The sequence below is a fragment of the Lucilia sericata genome, unplaced genomic scaffold, assembly GCF_015586225.1.
Source record: "Lucilia sericata isolate MDLA Ls3-8-SP2 unplaced genomic scaffold, ASM1558622v1 Contig000109F_arrow, whole genome shotgun sequence".
NCBI lineage: Eukaryota > Metazoa > Arthropoda > Insecta > Diptera > Calliphoridae > Lucilia > Lucilia sericata.
This window is the reverse complement of record NW_023994141.1, coordinates 45657-66456: the sequence shown is the minus strand read 5'-3', so window position 1 is coordinate 66456 and position 20800 is coordinate 45657. Positions and strand designations below refer to the sequence as shown.

At 27.7% G+C, this 20800-nt stretch overlaps 1 protein-coding gene across 1 annotated transcript in view; it reads right to left on the bottom strand.

Moving 5' to 3' along the window:
• LOC119600268 (calcium-activated potassium channel slowpoke) overlaps window positions 1-20800 on the bottom strand; it is a gene marked incomplete at its 5' end in the record, with an annotated part of 94875 nt that overhangs the window by 39477 nt on the left and 34598 nt on the right. Inside the window, 5 exons of the mRNA XM_037950389.1 lie at window positions 59-94; window positions 751-827; window positions 2944-3102; window positions 7344-7456; window positions 14082-14237. Of these exons, the coding sequence (XP_037806317.1) occupies window positions 59-94; window positions 751-827; window positions 2944-3102; window positions 7344-7456; window positions 14082-14237 (541 nt within the window). The remainder of the gene's footprint in view (window positions 1-58; window positions 95-750; window positions 828-2943; window positions 3103-7343; window positions 7457-14081; window positions 14238-20800) is intronic.

The following is a 20800-nucleotide window of genomic DNA, read 5'->3' as shown; positions in this document are numbered from 1 at the left end:
ATTTTAAGTTGGAGTTTTTATTAGTTTTTTTTTTTTAATTTAACTTTTGCGGATTTACCTAAATCATCAAACTTGTTCCGGGGTTGAACTGCCACTGTTTAGTTGGCGTTAACATTTCAAATGAAATGAAATGTTTCGATTCAATTTGTATTAAATGAAATTGAATTATAAAAAAGTAGAATTAGAAAGAGTAGAGTATTCAATTGTGTTTCATAAATTTGTTTTTGATTTTGATTTGTTAGAATTTTCATTTAATATTATTTTGTAGCAGGTTAATAGTAGTAGTAGGTAGTAGAATAGTAGTAGTAGATAACGTAGTTGTGATTTTTATTTGTTGTTTTGTTAGGAGTTAAGGCCACGCCAACATGTTTTTGTTTTGTTTAACCATAATAATAAGATAATAAAAATTTATAAAAGAAATTGTTTGTTTAAATATTGTTGTTATACCTTAAAGAAAACCTTATTTTAAATCATAATTATGTATAATATTATAGTTATTTTATTTTGCTTATATTACTTAAATTTAAAGTTTAAAAAAAAAATAACTTTATAACAGTCTTGTTTGTTTTTTTTTTTTTTTTTCTTTGTTTGGTTCTTTTCTAGTCATTTTTGAAAGAGCTTAAAAATTAAATTATAATTTTTTTATAAAAATAAAATTATACATGAAATATTTAGAGAGAGTAAGTAATAAAGAAAACGTAATAGTTCGAAAAAAAAATCAAAGAAGAGTTTAGAAAAATGTGTACTTACAGTTTTTACATTTGCACTTTTTAATTAAAGTCTCGTCTTTAATATCCTCGTGACAGGCTTTACAATAGAACCACGCTCTGTAATAAAAAGGGGGGATAATTTTAAAATTTGTTATAGAAATAGTTCATAATATGTAATAACGTAAAAAAATATGTTGAAATTTTCATCCCAGTCGTATACTTAATTTTTATTTATATGAAAATAATTACATATTTATCATACGCTCCGTAGTTTGTTGAAAGGTTTGTATGATAATAACTATACAACTTTTAAACTTTTCAGCAGATTGTTATCATTTTTACAGCATTAATAAAAGAAATTATAAACTTTTAGAATATTGTCTCTAATGTTGTTAAATAATGCACAATCAGAGGGTCGTCCCTAGACTTAACCCTTGCGCAAAGTGATGTGAATATCACTCCCCTGGCGACCCTATCAAAATTGATAGATGACTGGGATTTGCGTGAGACGGAACTAAGGTGGTCAAATATCACCACTTGTAGAATATCGAGACTGGACTATAGGACTCTCTTGTCTCTTAGTAAGAACTCGATAACGCTTCTATCTGGTATTATTACTGGGCACTGTATGATTGGACACATGTCGGAGCGTATGGGCTACCCACATTATAGCTACTGTAGAAGCTGTTTGGAAGAAGAGGAAGTGGAATTGGTACAACGCTACCCAGCCATACAAGACCACAGACTACTCTAACTTGGTAGAGCTCTATTCCATGATCTAGACTGTCTCAGAGACGCGTCACTAGTAAACATGGTCGGTTTTATTAGGATCACCGTCTGGTTTTCACAAAGAACGCAAGAACCAAATAGTCAACGAAATTAGGGAGGAAAACCATTCTCTCAGCATAAGGGAATGACAATTCTAAGGGTATCACAATGGGCCACAAGGCCTCTGCGTAAACTCGCAAACTAGCAAGCTAACCTAGTAATCTAACCTAACCTTGTTAAATTTATAAACAATGGATCGTATAACGGACCAAAGTTGACAATATTTTCCAAGGAAAATTTTTGGTATCTTTTTGAAAATTTAGAATTTATGCATAAAAACTTTAACACGAAGATCTCAAAGATCGTGGTCAAGCGGAACATTACCGGCAAACTGTTCTTACGTGGATAGCTCTAAACTGGAGCAAAAATTGGTCTGGAAATCTAAATTGGAAACTTCTGGGCGGAAGTCAGTATTATCACGAAATGTGTAAAATGATTCGTATTAGAGTGTAAGAGAGCCATAACCGAATACACTTTCTGTCGTTCAGTATACAAAATTGAACGAAAGGACAATGAAACGCTGTCATTGCCGTGCTTTCCGCGAAAGTACTTGACCGATATTATGCCAGATATACATATCTCTCAGGAATACTGATTAACAAATTCTAATGAACTATGTCCATGTTTTCATAGATCCCTATAAATAAAAGGTTTTCCACCAAGGGTTTTCATGAAATTGAGCGCACAATAGGCCCGAAAGTGGAATTAGTTAATTTTTTTTTTTTTTTTTGATCTTTTGTAGCATTTACCCTCCGTTCAATCTAATCTAACCTTTAAAAGAATATGTTGAAGTTCTCACCCATGCGTATACTTAATTTTTACTTATATGAAAATAATTAAATATAAATCATACGCTCTGTTGTTTGTTGAAAGGTATAAGTAAATATCTATACAACTTACGAGCAGATTGTTATAATTTCTACAGCTTTAATAAAGGAAATGATAAGCTTTCATTTCATTCATTACTTCTAATTTTGTTAAATTTATATACAATGGGTTCTGTAACGCGTCAAAGTTGACTATATTTTCCAAGGAAAATTGTATTATATAAAAATTTGTATTTTTTTTTAAATACGAAATGATTTATGCATAAAAACGTATTATTGATTAGCTAAAATTAAAACTTAATATCAATTAAACCACATAGGCAATAATTCCGGCACAAAAGTACCGACCATAACATTTCTTCAGTGTTCCAAAGTGGTATAAATCTGAGGTTTTTCACTATCGGAGAACCATAACAAGACGATGTAATAATGTCGAAAGCAAAATATCTGGATTGCAGAGTAAAACATCATATGATATACTTTGTGATTGACTGCCCATAAGGTCTTGCATCATGGCGTAGTGCCTAATCCAATCTTTCCTATAAAATAAACATAAATTTAAATTATTTCCAACCTACCTTTTTACTTCATCTGCACTTTGTGCTATGAAAAATCCTTGTGTATTAGCTTGAATTTTAGCGCCTCTAGGATTAATAGAGATTTTACTATCAGCTCCATCTTCATTGCCCTTGATTTCGATTGCCAACAATAATAGTTTTAATTTCGAAAAACATAATCTAAACCCCAAAATAAGCATGTAGGGCGAAATAGAGAGAGAAAAAAACGAGAAAAACACAAACAAATATTAATATTAGATTTAAGATTAGAAACAAAAATCAACATAAAATAAAAAACTAAATAACTAAGCTTAAAAGTGTACTTATTAGATAAATAGTTATGTATCTGAATGTTGTAAATAAAATATTTGCTTTACTACAAAACAACAAAATTTGCAAGACTTAAACATGCTACATGCCAAAAATTATCCTTAGACACGGGCAAATTATACCAAAAACAACATGAGTTTGTGGAAGCCAAAAACGAAATAATAAATAAATTAAAAAAAAAAAATTATAAAAGAAATTAGAAAACATGCGGTGATGTTACCAAAAATTACTCTTAATTTTACAACTAGTTATGACAATACAGGACAAGACATGACATACATTACATACATAGATAGTTATTAAAATGTATTTACAAACTACTTTATTTTACTATAATTACAAGTGTTTAATTAGTTTTAAATAGAAGTTAGGAAAAAAAGTGTTAACAAATTTATTAAGTATTTTGCAATCATTTAAAACATGCTGTCAAAAAGGTGGTTGAATTGTTTGTTGGGTTTTTATATGGTTATTAGATTGCGGTTAGTTGGTAACTTAAACAATATCAAAAGTGTAGGATATTAGCTATTGTTGTTTTTGAAAATATTTGTCGGTTTTTACATTACGTTGCAGTGTTAGTTAGTTTTCATTTGTTTATTAGATAAATATAACCAAATATGCATTCCATTCCATCTACATTAAGAAAAATAAAAACAAGTAAGAAAATATAGCCGGCCATAACCGACTATAATGTACCCTACACCAGTTATAAGTATATTTTAAAGTTGTTCTTTTTTATTAATAAAAGTAATTATATAAAAAAATTTTTTTCTGAAGGGGACTGAGTCAAAAAAGGACCAATTAAAAAAAATTGTAGAGCATTTTTGTTCATATGAAACTGTTTATAAGATAATTGTGGACATTTAGAATATTGTCTGTAGGAGAATTAGTGCGGGATCCAGGTATCGTTCTTGTTGGAATCGAAGAATTTATGTCGAATTTCATTCAATTATCTTTAAAACTTATTCAGAAGAATATAATATATGTATATTAATGGATAGACTGTCGCACAATGGGATAGATCATAAAAGGAAAGGAAAACAACTATATAGACTATAGACTAGACTATAGACTAGACTATAGACTAGACTATAGACTAGACTATAGACTAGACTATAGACTAGACTATAGACTAGACTATAGACTAGACTATAGACTAGACTATAGACTAGACTATAGACTAGACTATAGACTAGACTATAGACTAGACTATAGACTAGACTATAGACTAGACTATAGACTAGACTATAGACTAGACTATAGACTAGACTATAGACTAGACTATAACCTAGACTATAGACTAGACTATAGACAAGACTATGGACAAGACTATAGACTAGACTATAGGACTATACTATAGACTAGACTATAGACTAGACTATAGACTAGACTATAGACTAGACTATAGACTAGACTATAGACTAGACTATAGACTAGACTATAGACTAGACTATAGACTAGACTATAGACTAGACTATAGACTAGACTATAGACTAGACTATAGACTAGACTATAGACTAGACTATAGACTAGACTATAGACTAGACTATAGACTAGACTATAGACTATAGACTAGACTATAGACTAGACTATAGACTAGACTATAGACTAGACTATAGACTAGACTATCGACAAGACAATAGACTAGACTATAGACTAGACTATAGACTAGACTATACTATAGACTAGACTATAGACTAGACTATAGACTAGACTATAGACTAGACTATAGACTATACTATAGACTAGACTATAGACTAGACTATAGACTAGACTATAGACTATACTATGGACTAGACTATAGACTAGACTATAGACTAGACTATAGACTAGACTATCGACAAGACAATAGACTAGACTAGACTATAGACTATACTATAGACTAGACTATAGACTAGACTATAGACTAGACTATAGACTAGACTATCGACAAGACAATAGACTAGACTATAGACTAGACTATAGACTAGACTATAGACTAGACTATAGACTAGACTATAGACTAGACTATAGACTAGACTATAGACTAGACTATAGACTAGACTATAGACTAGACTATAGACTAGACTATAGACTAGACTATAGACTAGACTATAGACTAGACTATAGACTAGACTATAGACTAGACTATAGACTAGACTATAGACTAGACTATAGACTAGACTATAGACTAGACTATAGACTAGACTATAGACTAGACTATAGACTAGACTATAGACTAGACTATAGACTAGACTATAGACTAGACTATAGACTAGACTATAGACTAGACTATAGACTAGACTATCGACAAGACAATAGACTAGACTATAGACTAGACTATAGACTAGACTATAGACTAGACTATAGACTAGACTATAGACTAGACTATAGACTAGACTATAGACTAGACTATAGACTAGACTATAGACTAGACTATAGACTAGACTATAGACTAGACTATAGACTAGACTATAGACTAGACTATAGACTAGACTATAGACTAGACTATAGACTAGACTATAGACTAGACTATAGAACTAGACTATAGACTAGACTATAGACTAGACTAAGACTAGACTATAGACTAGACTATAGACTAGACTATAGACTAGACTTAGACTAGACTTAACTAGAACTATAGGACGTAGACTATAGACTAGACTTGACTAGACTTAGACTATAGACTGAGACTTAGACTAGACTATAGACTAGACTATAGACTAGACTATAGACTAGACTATAGACTAACTATAGACTAGACTATAGACTAGACTATAGACTAGACTATAGACTAGACTATAGACTAAAGACTATAGACTAGACTAGAGACTAGACTATAGACTAGACTATAGCTAGACATAACTAGACTAAGACTATAGACTAGACATAGACTAGACTATAGACTAGACTTAGACTAGACTATAGACTAACTATAGACTAGACTATAGACTAGACTATAGACTAGACTATAGACTAACATAGACTAGACTATAGACAGAACTATAGACTAGACTATAGACTGACATAGACTATAAGAGACTAGACTATAGACTAAGACTATAAGACTAGAATATAGACTAGACTATAGACTAGACTATAGACTAGACTATAGACAGAGCTATAGACTAGACTATAGACTAGACCTATAGACTAGACTATAGACTAGACTATAGACCTAGACTATAGAACTAGACTATGACTAGACTATAGACTAGAACTATAGACTAGAACTAATAGACTAGGGAACTATAGACTAGACTATAGACTAGACTATAGACTAGACTTAGACTAGACGATAGACTAGACGATAGACTAGACTATAGCTTGACTATAGACTTGGACTATAGACTAGACAAATATAGCCTATAAACTTGACTATCGACTATGACCATGTAATAAAATAATGGACCTACACTGTAGACTAGGCTATGTAATAGAATATGGACTGATCTGTTGGCTACTTGTCGAAAAGTTTATAAACTTTGAAAAAGTACCGAAAATGTCGTGGGGGGTATCGTGGTTATTTTCGATATGAAAAACTGCCAAAGTACTGAATTTTTCACGGCTGGTGTAGGGTATAAAATATACAGTGTGTAGCCAAAGTTTTCAAACATAGCAAATACTTTTTTCGATTATTATTTTTTAAATTTTATTTAATTGTTAAAGAATTAATAAGTATTTAAAAAGTCTGTTACTTATATAATAAAAAATAGACTTTTTCGTGTGTCGTAAACTTAGACCACACACTGTATATTATTAATAATTAATAAATAAGTAAGTAAATAAATCATTCATTAGTTTCTAAATGGTGATTTTTTTTTGTTAATCAAATTAGTAATAATTTCAAAAGGGAGAAAAAAAACTGTAGTTATTTACACTAATTTGTTAAAAAAAATTAAAACAAACAAATCTTTTAATTGTTTTCATTTAATTTAAACTTTTGCTTTTAATAAATATTATTTATTTAGTTTGTTTTGTAAGTATTTATGTATTTGAGTTTTGTTTAATTGAGATAAAAAAATTTGTAGTAGGAACAAATGTATATGCATATATAGAGAGTTAAAAAAACGAAAAAAATATTGAAGAACAAATCATCTCTAAGAGGGTCTTACTCGCTGGCTTGTGGAAATGTCATGCCGGTAAATGAAGGTGATAGGGTTTCGGTATACATCTCACACCCTGTACCTTGAAGATAATCATTTTGCCAGGCCTGAGTATCTGGTGACTGAAATTTTAAATATACAAAGTTTTTGTCATGATTTCAAAAAGGTTACAAGGTTATTGTTGGTTGATTTGGTTTGGTTGGTGGTTTGTTTGTTAAGGTTTTAAATGAGTTTGAGCTTAGATTTGGTGAGTTGGGGTTTTGAGTTCTTTATTTTTTTTTTGTTGGTATTAAAATGTATACTGGTCTAGAGGTTATTTATCATTCAAAAAGTGAAACAAAATCTTTTATTTAAAACAGTCGCCCTTGGTGCTAAATTATACAAATTCCAGCAGTGCGATTAATTTCAAATACCTGGTGGTACTTTTTTGTAGTTGGTGGTGGCATTTTATAATAATTAGTACCACCATTAAATTAAATTTATTTCATTCATTCTGGCATGTCTGTTGTAAAATGATTGGCTTTCTTTTGGTTAATTATTTTTGGTTGATACACTTGTTATTTCCATTTCATACTTAATTTAACTTAATAAAAACTTATGAGTATGTGTTTTTGTTGTTGTTTGATTTCTTAAAAAAAGCTTTAGGCTTAATTAACTTTACTATTAAGCTTTAAAAATACTTTTGTAGCCATTTTATACCTAAGAAGCTTTGTTTATTTTATATAAAAAAATATTTATTTAGTTATTTCTTCAAAATGTTTGTTGTCTTGGGTTTGTTTTGTTGTTTATTTAAATAATTTATTTTGTTTTTAATAAATACACATATTTCAAAATAAAAACATAAATATTTATATGTATGAATAAATTAGTTGTTGTTATAGTAATAAAATTTGTTTGTCCTTAAATCGATTGATTAGAGTTTGCTGTCTGTCAAATGGTTTTGTTTATTTAGGACTAATTGGACAATCTTTACATTAATCTGATTTAATGTTTGACCTATAAATTTTATTAAGGGTTTTGCCATAGAGTAGAGGTTAACTGTTAACTAGTTGATTGTTTCTGTGTTAGTTTATCAAACTTGGGGGGTGTGCTTTGAAGGTTCAATTCTCACGAATGACTTGTTTGATTTTGATAATACCAAAATAATATCTTTTGTACAGAAAACAAAGAATATTTTCTATAAAGAAAACATAGAACATAAAAGAAATTAAATATTTTCTATAAAGAAAATATTGAATAGAACTGAACTAGAACTGAACTAGAACTGAACTAGAACTGAACTAGAACTGAACTAGAACTGAACTAGAACTGAACTAGAACTGAACTAGAACTGAACTAGAACTGAACTAGAACTGAACTAGAACTTGAACTAGAACTGAACTAGAACTGAACTAGAACTACTGAACTAGAACTGAAACTAGAACTGAACTAGAACTGAACTAGAACTGAACTAGAACTGAACTAGAACTGAACTAGAACAGGGGGGTGGGGGGGGGGAGGGGGGAACTAAGAACTGAACTAGAACTGAACTAGAACTGAACTAGAACTGAACTAGGAACTGAAACGAGAACTGAACTAGAACTGAACTAGAACTGAACCTAGAAATGAACGAACTGAACTAGAACTGAACTAGAACTGAACTAGAACTGAACTAGAACGAACTATAACTGAACTAGAACTGAACTAGAACTGAACTAGAACTGAACTAGAACCTGAACTAGAACTGAACTAGAACTGAACTAGAACTGAAACTAGAACTGAAACTAGAACTGAACTAGAACTGAAAACTAGAACTGAACTAGAACTGAACGAGAACTGAACTAGAACTGAACTAGAACTGAACTAGAACTGAAACTAGAACTGAACTAGAACTGAACTAGAACTGAACTAGAACTGAACTAGAACTGAACTAGAACTGAACTAGAACTGAACTAGAACTGAACTAGAACTGAACTAGAACTGAACTAGAACTGAACTAGAACTGAACTAGAAATGAACTAGAACTGAACTAGAACTGAACTAGAACTGAACTAGAACGGAACTAGAACTGAACTAGAACTGAAACTGAACTAGAACTGAACTAGAACTGAACTAGAACTGAACTAGAACTGAACTAGAACTGAACTAGAACTGAACTAGAACTGAACTAGAACTGAACTAGAACTGAACTAGAACTGAACTAGAACTGAACTAGAACTGAACTAGAACTGAACTAGAACTGAACTAGAACTGAACTAGAACTGAACTAGAACTGAAACTAGAACTGAACTAGAACTGAACTAGAACTGAACTAGAACTGAACTAGAACTGAACTAGAACTGAACTAGAACTGAACTAGAACTGAACTAGAACTGAACTAGAACTGAACTAGAACTGAACTAGAACTGAACTAGAACTGAACTAGAACTGAACTAGAACTGAACTAGAACTGAACTAGAACTGAACTAGAACTGAACTAGAACTGAACTAGAACTGAACTAGAACTGAACTAGAACTGAACTAGAACTGAACTAGAACTGAACTAGAACTGAACTAGACTGAACTAGAACTGAACTAGAACTGAACTAGAACTGAACTAACTAGAACTGAACTAGAACTGAACTAGAACTGAACTAGAACTGAACTAGAACTGAACTAGAACTGAAGAACTACGAAACTGAACTAGAACTGAACTAGAACTGAACTAGAATGAACTAGAACTGAACTAGAACTGAACTAGAACTGAATAGAACTGAACTAGAACTGAACTAGAACTGAACTAGAACTGAACTAGAACTGAACTAGAACTGAACTAGAACTGAACTAGAACTGAACTAGAACTGAACTAGAACTGAACTAGAACTGAACTAGAACTGAACTAGAACTGAACTAGAACTGAACTAGAACTGAACTAGAACTGAACTAGAACTGAACTAGACTGAACTAGAACTGAACTAGAACTGAACTAGAACTGAACTAGAACTGAACTAGAACTGAACTAGAACTGAACTAGAACTGAACTAGAACTGAACTAGAACTGAACTAGAACTGAACTAGAACTGAACTAGGAACTGAACTATAACTGAACTAGAACTGACTAGAACTGAACTAGAACTGAACTAGAACTGAACTAGAACTGAACTAGAACTGAACTAGAACTGAACTAGAACTGAACTAGAACTGAACTAGAACTGAACTAGAACTGAACTAGAACTGAACTAGAACTGAACTAGAACTGAACTAGAACTGAACTAGAACTGAACTAGAACTGAACTAGAACTGAACTAGAACTGAACTAGAACTGAACTAGAAACTGAACTAGAACTGAACTAGAACTGAACTAGAACTGAACTAGAACTGAACTAGAACTGAACTAGAACTGAACTAGAACTGAACTAGAACTGAACTAGAACTGAACTAGAACTGAACTAGAACTGAACTAGAACTGAACTAGAACTGAACTAGAACTGAACTAGAACTGAACTAGAACTGAACTAGAACTGAACTAGAACTGAACTAGAACTGAACTAGAACTGAACTAGAACTGAACTAGAACTGAACTAGAACTGAACTAGAACTGAAACTAGACTGAATAGACGAACTAGAACTGAACTAGAACTGAACTAGAACTGAACTAGAACTGAACTAGAACTGAACTAGAACTGAACTAGAACTGAACTAGAACTGAACTAGAACTGAACTAGAACTGAACTAGAACTGAACTAGAACTGAACTAGAACTTAACTAGAACTGAACTAGAACTGAACTAGAACTGAACTAGAACTGAACTAGAACTGAACTAGAACTGAACTAGAACTGAACTAGAACTGAACTAGAACTGAACTAGAACTGAAACTAGAACTGAACTAGAACTGAACTAGAACTGAACTAGAACTGAACAAGAACTGAACTAGATACTGAACTAGAACTGAACTAGAACTGAACTAGAACTGAACTAGAACTGAACTAGAACTGAACTAGAACTGAACTAGAACTGAACTAGAACTGAACTAGAACTGAACTAGAAACTGAACTAGAACTGAACTAGAACTGAACTAGAACTGAACTAGAACGGAACTAGAACTGAACTAGAAACTGAACTAGAACTGAACTAGAACTGAACTAGAACTGAACTAGAACTGAAACTAGAACTGAACTAGAACTGAACTAGAACTGAACAGAATGAACTAGAACTGAACTAGAACTGAACTAGAACTGAACTAGAACTGAAACTAGAACTGAACTAGAACTGAACTAGAACTGAACTAGAACTGAACTAGAACTAACTAGAACTGAACTAGAACTGAACTAGAACTGAACTAGAACTGAACTAGAACTGAACTAGAACTGAACTAGAACTGAACTAGAACTGAACTAGAACTGAACTAGAACTGAACTAGAACTGAACTAGAACTGAACTAGAACTGAACTAGAACTGAACTAGAACTGAACTAGAACTGAACTAGAACTGAACTAGAACTGAACTAGAACTGAACTAGAACTGAACTAGAACTGAACTAGAACTGAACTAGAACTGAACTAGAACTGAACTAGAACTGAACTAGAACTGAACTAGAACTGAACTAGAACTGAACTAGAACTGAACTAGACTGAACTAGAACTGAACTAGAACTGAACTAGAACTGAACTAGAACTGAACTAGAACTGAACTAGAACTGAACTAGAACTGAACTAGAACTGAACTAGAACTGAACTAGAACTGAACTAGAACTGAACTAGAACTGAACGAACTAGAACTGAACTAGAACTGAACTAGAACTGAACTAGAACTGAACTAGAACTGAACTAGAACTGAACTAGAACTGAACTGAACTGAACTAGAACTGAACTAGAACTGAACTAGAACTGAACTAGAACTGAACTAGAACTGAACTAGAACTGAACTAGAACTGAACTAGAACTGAACTAGAACTGAACTAGAACTGAACTAGAACTGAAATAGAACTGAACTAGAACTGAACTAGAACTGAACTAGAACTGAATAGAACTGAACTAGAACTGAACTAGAACTGAACTAGAACTGAACTAGAACTGAATAGAACTGAATAGAACTGAACTAGAACGAACTAGAACTGAACTAGAACTGAACTAGAACTGAACTAGACGAACTAGAACTGAACTAGAACTGAACTAGAACTGAACTAGAACTGAACTAGAACTGAACTAGAACTGAACTAGAAAGAACTAGAACTGAACTAGAACTGAACTAGAAACTGAACTAGAACTGAACTAGAACTGAACTAGAACTGAACTAGAACATGAACTAGAACTGAACTAGAACTGAACTAGAAACTGAACTAGAAACTGAACTAGAACTGAACTAGAAACTGAACTAGAACTGAACTAGAACCGATCTAAACAAAAAAATTTATTAATTTTAGGCAGAAACGTGTTCTTTTTGGGACATCAAATTATTAAACATTTAATTCCATTAACCAGACAAATGTTCATTACTACAACAACATTATGTACAATTAATTAACAATGTAATACGTATAGTTAACGATATCAATGTAAATTATAAATGAATTTTTGTTAAGTAAATAAGTAAGTAAGTAGTAAGTAGTTAGTTTTGTATGATAGAATTAAACAAATCATTAGAAACATAAAAATCATATATAACCAAATACATTAATAAGAATTTTGGAGCAATATAACAAAAAGCTGATTTCACAACATCGAAGGCAATCAATTTTGGTTTAACATTTATAAAAGAAACAAATACAGACAAAAATAGATCGATCAGTTTTCGTTCTTATTTAATAATTTTTCTTTGTTGTTGGCAAAAAAAGATATATAAATACAAATTGTTTTAAATGTTTAAAAGAAAAAAACTAATTTAAAAGAAATTTTTACAAACTTAAAACTTAACTAAAGACAAACATATTTCTTAAGAAACTAATAAAGAAAAATTGTAGTTTGGAAAATCATCATAATCATAAAAAGTAGCCATAATTTGGTGTAGACAAAAACACAACTTAATTTAATTATAAACCAATTAATTAAATTTACAAAATCATAATAAATACAAACATAAAATGTGAAAGAAAAACTAAAAAACAAATTTAATCGTGTGTGTGTTCATGTAGTGTTTAAAAACTATGTGTACAATATTCAAATACTTTATTATTATTATTAATTTTATCAACATATTTAATACGAGTATTTTCACAGAAATAGATTTAGTTTTTAATTTTTTTTTCATAAAATAGAAACGTGTAATTCTGTTTGAACAATTTTTTTCTATATAGAAGAAAAAACAAAAACAAAAAAAAAAGAGAAACATCCTGGATGTTTAAACTTACTCAGTGGCCTGAGCAAATGGTATTCCAATAAATGTAGGACTCAAGGTTTCAGTGTACATTTCCATGCCTGTACCACGTAGATAATCATTTGTCCAAGACTGCATGTCTGGCGACTATTTGAAATCAATCATAATATTACATCATGGAATAGTAGTTGTAGTAGTAATAGTATAAGAAGTTTTAAATAAATTTTATACAACAATAACAAAAAAACTTAATTTTAACATTAATTTATTGAATTTTTATTAATTATACTTTAAGCCATTTCTTTTATATGTTTTTTTAACTGAAGAGGTATTCTTTTTAACAATATCTTCTAGACCTTTAGTTTTCGTTTCTTTAATTTGTTCTTACTGCTTCATTTCATCTCTTTAAAGTTTGACGTTATAACATATAGAATTTCACAAAAATAGTAAATTTATAAAAATTTAAAAACACTTACGGTTTTAAATGAACGCATAGCAAACAGATTCGCCATCATTGTAGAGAATCCAGGAGCTAAACAACTTTGTGCGATAAAACCCAATTTTAACTCAGCCAAACAGATGACATCATCACCCTGTTTCCAGTCCCACGATGGTATATTTAATAGATAAGCCTAAATGAAATTGAATTAAATTAAAATACAATAATCCAACATATTCTTTGCATATTTGTTATATAAATATAATACACTGGTCTACAGAAGTCAGGACACAGCTACACTTTTACAGGTTGTTCTAGAGACTTTAATAATTAATTAATAAGTTAATTGCAAAATATTACTGGATGGCTTATTAATGTTAAAAAAATACATTCTCAAATTACTAAATAAAAAATACTTACTTTGAGCTCACAAAATATATTAAAAAAATTATTAATTTTATATATTTTTCTATAGAAATAAATTTAATTTTAAATATTTTATGAAAAAAAGGCATGCTAGATTGATTCAAGTTTCTAAAATGTTTAAATAAACTCTATTTTTTTTGCAATATAGAAAACATTTCAAAAAATTGCTTTTCAAGTGATTTGTAAATATTTAAATACGTGAAAATTGCAGCATAATTTTCCATTTCAAAAACAATTTTGACTTTTACTTACAATGCCAAATGTACTACAATTAAAATTATGATCTCTATAGTAAATATACATACGGGAATAATAAACATTATTTAATCTATACAGAAATTATTAAACATTTTCTATACAGAAATTAACCAAAATTTTCTATACAGAAATTAACAAATATTTTCTATACAGAAAATATCGAAAACTATCTATACAGAAAATATAAAAAATTTTCTATACAGAAAATATCAAAATATCAAAAATTTTCTATACAGAAAATATCAAAAATTTTCTATACAGAAAATATCAAAAATTTTCTATACAGAAAATATCAAAAATTTTCTATACAGAAAATATCAAAAATTTTCTATACAGAAAATATCAAAAATTTTCTATACAGAAAATATCAAAAATTTTCTATACAGAAAATATCAAAAATTTTCTATACAGAAAATATCAAAAATTTTCTATACAGAAAATATCAAAAATTTTCTATACAGAAAATATCAAAAATTTTCTATGCAGAAAATATCAAAAATTTTCTATACAGAAAATATCGAAAATTTTCTATACAGAAAATATCGAAAATTTTCTATACAGAAAATATCGAAAATTTTCTATACAGAAAATATCGAAAATTTTCTATACAGAAAATATCGAAAATTTTCTATACAGAAAATATCAAAAATTTTCTATACAGAAAATATCGAAAATTTTCTATGCAGAAAATATCAAAAATTTTCTATACAGAAAATATCGAAAATTTTCTATACAGAAAATATCGAAAATTTTCTATACAGAAAATATCGAAAATTTTCTATACAGAAAATATCGAAAATTTTCTATACAGAAAATATCGAAAATTTTCTATAAGAAAATATCGAAAATTTTCTATACAGAAAATATCGAAAATTTTCTATACAGAAAATATCGAAAATTTTCTATACAGAAAATATCGAAAATTTTCTATACAGAAAATATCGAAAATTTTCTATACAGAAAATATCGTAAATTTTCTATACAGAAAATGTCGAAAATTTTCTATACAGAAAATGTCGAAAATTTTCTATACAGAAAATGTCGAAAATTTTCTATACAGAAAATGTCGAAAATTTTCTATACAGAAAATGTCGAAAATTTTCTATACAGAAAATGTCGAAAATTTTCTATACAGAAAATGTCGAAAATTTTCTATACAGAAAATGTCGAAAATTTTCTATACAGAAAATGTCGAAAATTTCTATACAGAAAATGTCGAAAAATTTCTATACAGAAAATGTCGAAAAATTTCTATACAGAAAATGTCGAAAAATTTCTATACAGAAAATGTCGAAAATTTCTATACAGAAAATGTCGAAAATTTTCTATACAGAAAATATCGAAAATTTTCTATACAGAAAATATCGAAAATTTTCTATACAGAAAATATCGAAAATTTTCTATACAGAAAATATCGAAAATTTTCTATACAGAAAATATCGAAAATTTTCTATACAGAAAATATCGAAAATTTTCTATACAGAAAATATCGAAAATTTTCTATACAGAAAATATCGAAAATTTTCTATACAGAAAATATCGAAAATTTTCTATACAGAAAATATCGAAAATTTTCTATACAGAAAATATCGAAAATTTTCTATACAGAAAATATCGAAAATTTTCTATACAGAAAATATCGAAAATTTTCTATACAGAAATATCGAAAATTTTCTATACAGAAATTGTCGAAAATTTTCTATACAGAAATTGTCGAAAATTTTCTATACAGAAATTGTCGAAAATTTTCTATACAGAAAATGTCGAAAATTTTCTATACAGAAAATGTCGAAAATTTTCTATACAGAAAATGTCGAAAATTTTCTATACAGAAAATGTCGAAAATTTTCTATACAGAAAATGTCGAAAATTTTCTATACAGAAAATGTCGAAAATTTTCTATACAGAAAATGTCGAAAATTTTCTATACAGAAAATGTCGAAAATTTTCTATACAGAAAATGTCGAAAATTTTCTATACAGAAAATGTAATGTCGAAAATTTTCTATACAGAAAATGTCGAAAATTTTCTATACAGAAAATGTCGAAAATTTTCTATACAGAAAATGTCGAAAATTTTCTATACAGAAAATGTCGAAAATTTTCTATACAGAAAATGTCGAAAATTTTCTATACAGAAAATATCGAAAATTTTCTATACAGAAAATATCGAAAATTTTCTTTACAGAAAATATCGAAAATTTTCTTTACAGAAAATATCGAAAATTTTCTTTACAGAAAATATCGAAAATTTTCTTTACAGAAAATATCGAAAATTTTCTATACAGAAAATATCGAAAATTTTCTATACAGAAAATATCGAAAATTTTCTATACAGAAAATATCGAAAATTTTCTATACAGAAAATATCGAAAATTTTCTATACAGAAAATATCGAAAATTTTCTATACAGAAAATATCGAAAATTTTCCATACAGAAAATATCGAAAATTTTCTATACAGAAAATATCGAAAATTTTCTATACAGAAAATATCGAAAATTTTCTGTACAGAAAATATCGAAAATTTTCTATACAGAAAAATATCGAAAATTTTCTATACAGAAAATATCGAAAATTTTCTATACAGAAAATATCGAAAATTTTCTATACAGAAAATATCGAAAATTTTCTATACAGAAAATATCGAAAATTTTCTATACAGAAAATATCGAAAATTTTCTATACAGAAAATATCGAAAATTTTCTATACAGAAAATATCGAAAATTTTCTATACAGAAAATATCGAAAATTTTCTATACAGAAAATATCAAAAATTTTCTATACAGAAAATATCGAAAAATTCTATACAGAAAATATCGAAAATTTTCTATACAGAAAATATAGAAAATTTTCTATACAGAAAATATCGAAAATTTTCTATACAGAAAATATCGAAAATTTTCTATACAGAAAATATCGAAAATTTTCTATACAGAAAATATCGAAAATTTTCTATACAGAAAATATCGAAAATTTTCTATACAGAAAATATCGAAAATTTTCTATACAGAAAATATCGAAAATTTTATATATCGAAAATTTTCTATACAGAAAATATCGAAAATTTTCTATACAGAAAATATCGAAAATTTTCTATACAGAAAATATCGAAAATTTTCTATACAGAAAATATTAAGTATTTTCTAGACAGAAAATATCGAAAATTTTCTATACAGAAAATATTAAGTATTTTCTATACAGAAAATATTAAGTATTTTCTATACAGAAAATATTAAGTATTTTCTATACAGAAAATATTAAGTGTTTTCTATACAGAAAATATTAAGTATTTTCCATACAGAAAATATTAAGTATTTTCTATACAGAAAACATTAAGTATTTTCTATACAGAAAACATTAAGTATTTTCTATACAAAAAACATTAAGTATTTTCAATACAGAAAACATTAAGTATTTTCTATACAGAAAATATCAAATATTTTCTATACAGAAAATATCAAATATTTTCTATACAGAAAATATCAAATATTTTCTATACAGAAAATATCAAATATTTTCTATACAGAAAATATCAAATATTTTCTATACAGAAAATATCAAATATTTTCTATACAGAAAATATCAAATATTTTCTATACAGAAAATATCAAATATTTTCTATACAGAAAATATTAAGTATTTTCTATACAGAAAACATTAAGTATTTTCTATACAGAAAACATTAAGTATTTTCTATACAGAAAACATTAAGTATTTTCTATACAGAAAACATTAAGTATTTTCTATACAGAAAACATTAAGTATTTTCTATACAGAAAACATTAAGTATTTTCTATACAGAAAACATTAAGTATTTTCTATACAGAAAATATCAAATATTTTCTATACAGAAAATATCAAATATTTTCTATACAGAAAATATCAAATATTTTCTATACAGAAAATATCAAATATTTTCTATACAGAAAATATCAAATATTTTCTATACAGAAAATATCAAATATTTTCTATACAGAAAATATCAAATATTTTCTATACAGAAAATATCAAATATTTTCTATACAGAAAATATCAAATATTTTCTATACAGAAAATATCAAATATTTTCTATACAGAAAATATCAAATATTTTCTATACAGAAAATATCAAATATTTTCTATACAGAAAATATCAAATATTTTCTATACAGAAAATATCAAATATTTTCTATACAGAAAATATCAAATATTTTCTATACAGAAAATATCAAATATTTTCTATACAGAAAATATCAAATATTTTCTATACAGAAAATATCAAATATTTTCTATACAGAAAATATAATATTTTCTATACAGAAAATATTAAGTATTTTCTATACAGAAAATATTAAGTATTTTCTATACAGAAAATATTAAGTATTTTCTATACAGAAAATATTAAGTATTTTCTATACAGAAAATATTAAGTATTTTCTATACAGAAAATATTAAGTATTTTCTATACAGAAAATATTAAGTATTTTCTATACAGAAAATATTAAGTATTTTCTATACAGAAAATATTAAGTATTTTCTATACAGAAAATATTAAGTATTTTCTATACAGAAAATATTAAGTATTTTCTATACAGAAAATATTAAGTATTTTCTATACAGAAAATATTAAGTATTTTCTATACAGAAAATATTAAGTATTTTCTATACAGAAAATATTAAGTATTTTCTATACAGAAAATATTAAGTATTTTCTATACAGAAAATATTAAGTATTTTCTATATAGAAAATATTAAGTATTTTCTATATAGAATATATTAAGTATTTTCTATACAGAAAATATTATGTATTTTCTATACAGAAAATATTATTTATTTTCTATACAGAAAATATTATGTATTTTCTATACAGAAAATATTATGTATTTCCTACACAGAAAATATCGAAAATTTTCTATACAAAAAATATCTAATATTTTCTATACTGAAAATATCAAATATTTTCTATACTGAAAATATCAAATATTTTCTATACTGAAAATATCAAATATTTTCTATACAGAAAATATCAAATATTTTCTATGCAGAAAATCTCGAAAATTTTCTATACAGAAAATAGTAAATACTTTTTATACAGTAAATATCTTATACATAAACATTTCTATCCAAAAAATAGTTTATTTTTTATAATTTTCTATCAGAAAATATCGCAAATTTTCTGTCAGAAAATATCGAAAATTTTCTATACAGAAAATACCAAATATTTTCAATACTGAAAATACTAAATATTTTCTATATAGAAAATATCAAATATTTTCTATACAGAAAATAACGAATACTTTCCATAAAGAAAATATTAAATAGTTTTTGTACAGAAAATAACAGCTAATTTCTATACAGAAAATAGTAAATACTTTTTAGACAGGAAATATCTTATACATAAACTTTTCTATCCAAAAAATAGTGTATTTTCTATACAAAATCAATTATATTCTTCTGTAGAAAATAACGTGTATTTCCTTTTAGGAAAATATACTTTATATAGAGAAGTGTTCATATCTTTTGTATAGAAATTTTGCAATCTATAGCAAAAAACTACCATATGTTTAATTAAGACGAAACTATTTCTTGCAGAAAACCTATTTAGTTTAAGATTAAAATCTACTTTTTTAGATTTTTTGCCGAAGAAATAATTTCTTTGGATTAATTTGGATTTAAAATCATAAATGCGGGGGTTATATTAGAGGCAGTAAAGGACACAAAAGGGGACAAATATTGACAACATATTTTTTGCTATAGAAAGTTATTTCATAGTTTCCCAACATGGGTCAAAAGAGCATTTCCTTCAAAAGGATCTCTGTTATGAAACAGATTATAAAGATGTTTTTTTAGTAGTTATTTCTTACAGAATAGTTAGTGGGTGGGTGCATCATCCATTCCTTACTTGGCCAAGTGATAAATTATTTTGTTTTCGCTCTAAACAAAGTGTAAAGTCTCATAAACTTCGCAGAAAAGTTTACTAATGACTCTAGCATTGATCGTGTCTTTGATTACTAAGTTGATGTCAGAATTAAGATATTCAAAATGGTGAACGTAATCCGTTTCCCTGCAGCAGCCGCAGGGTAACGAATAT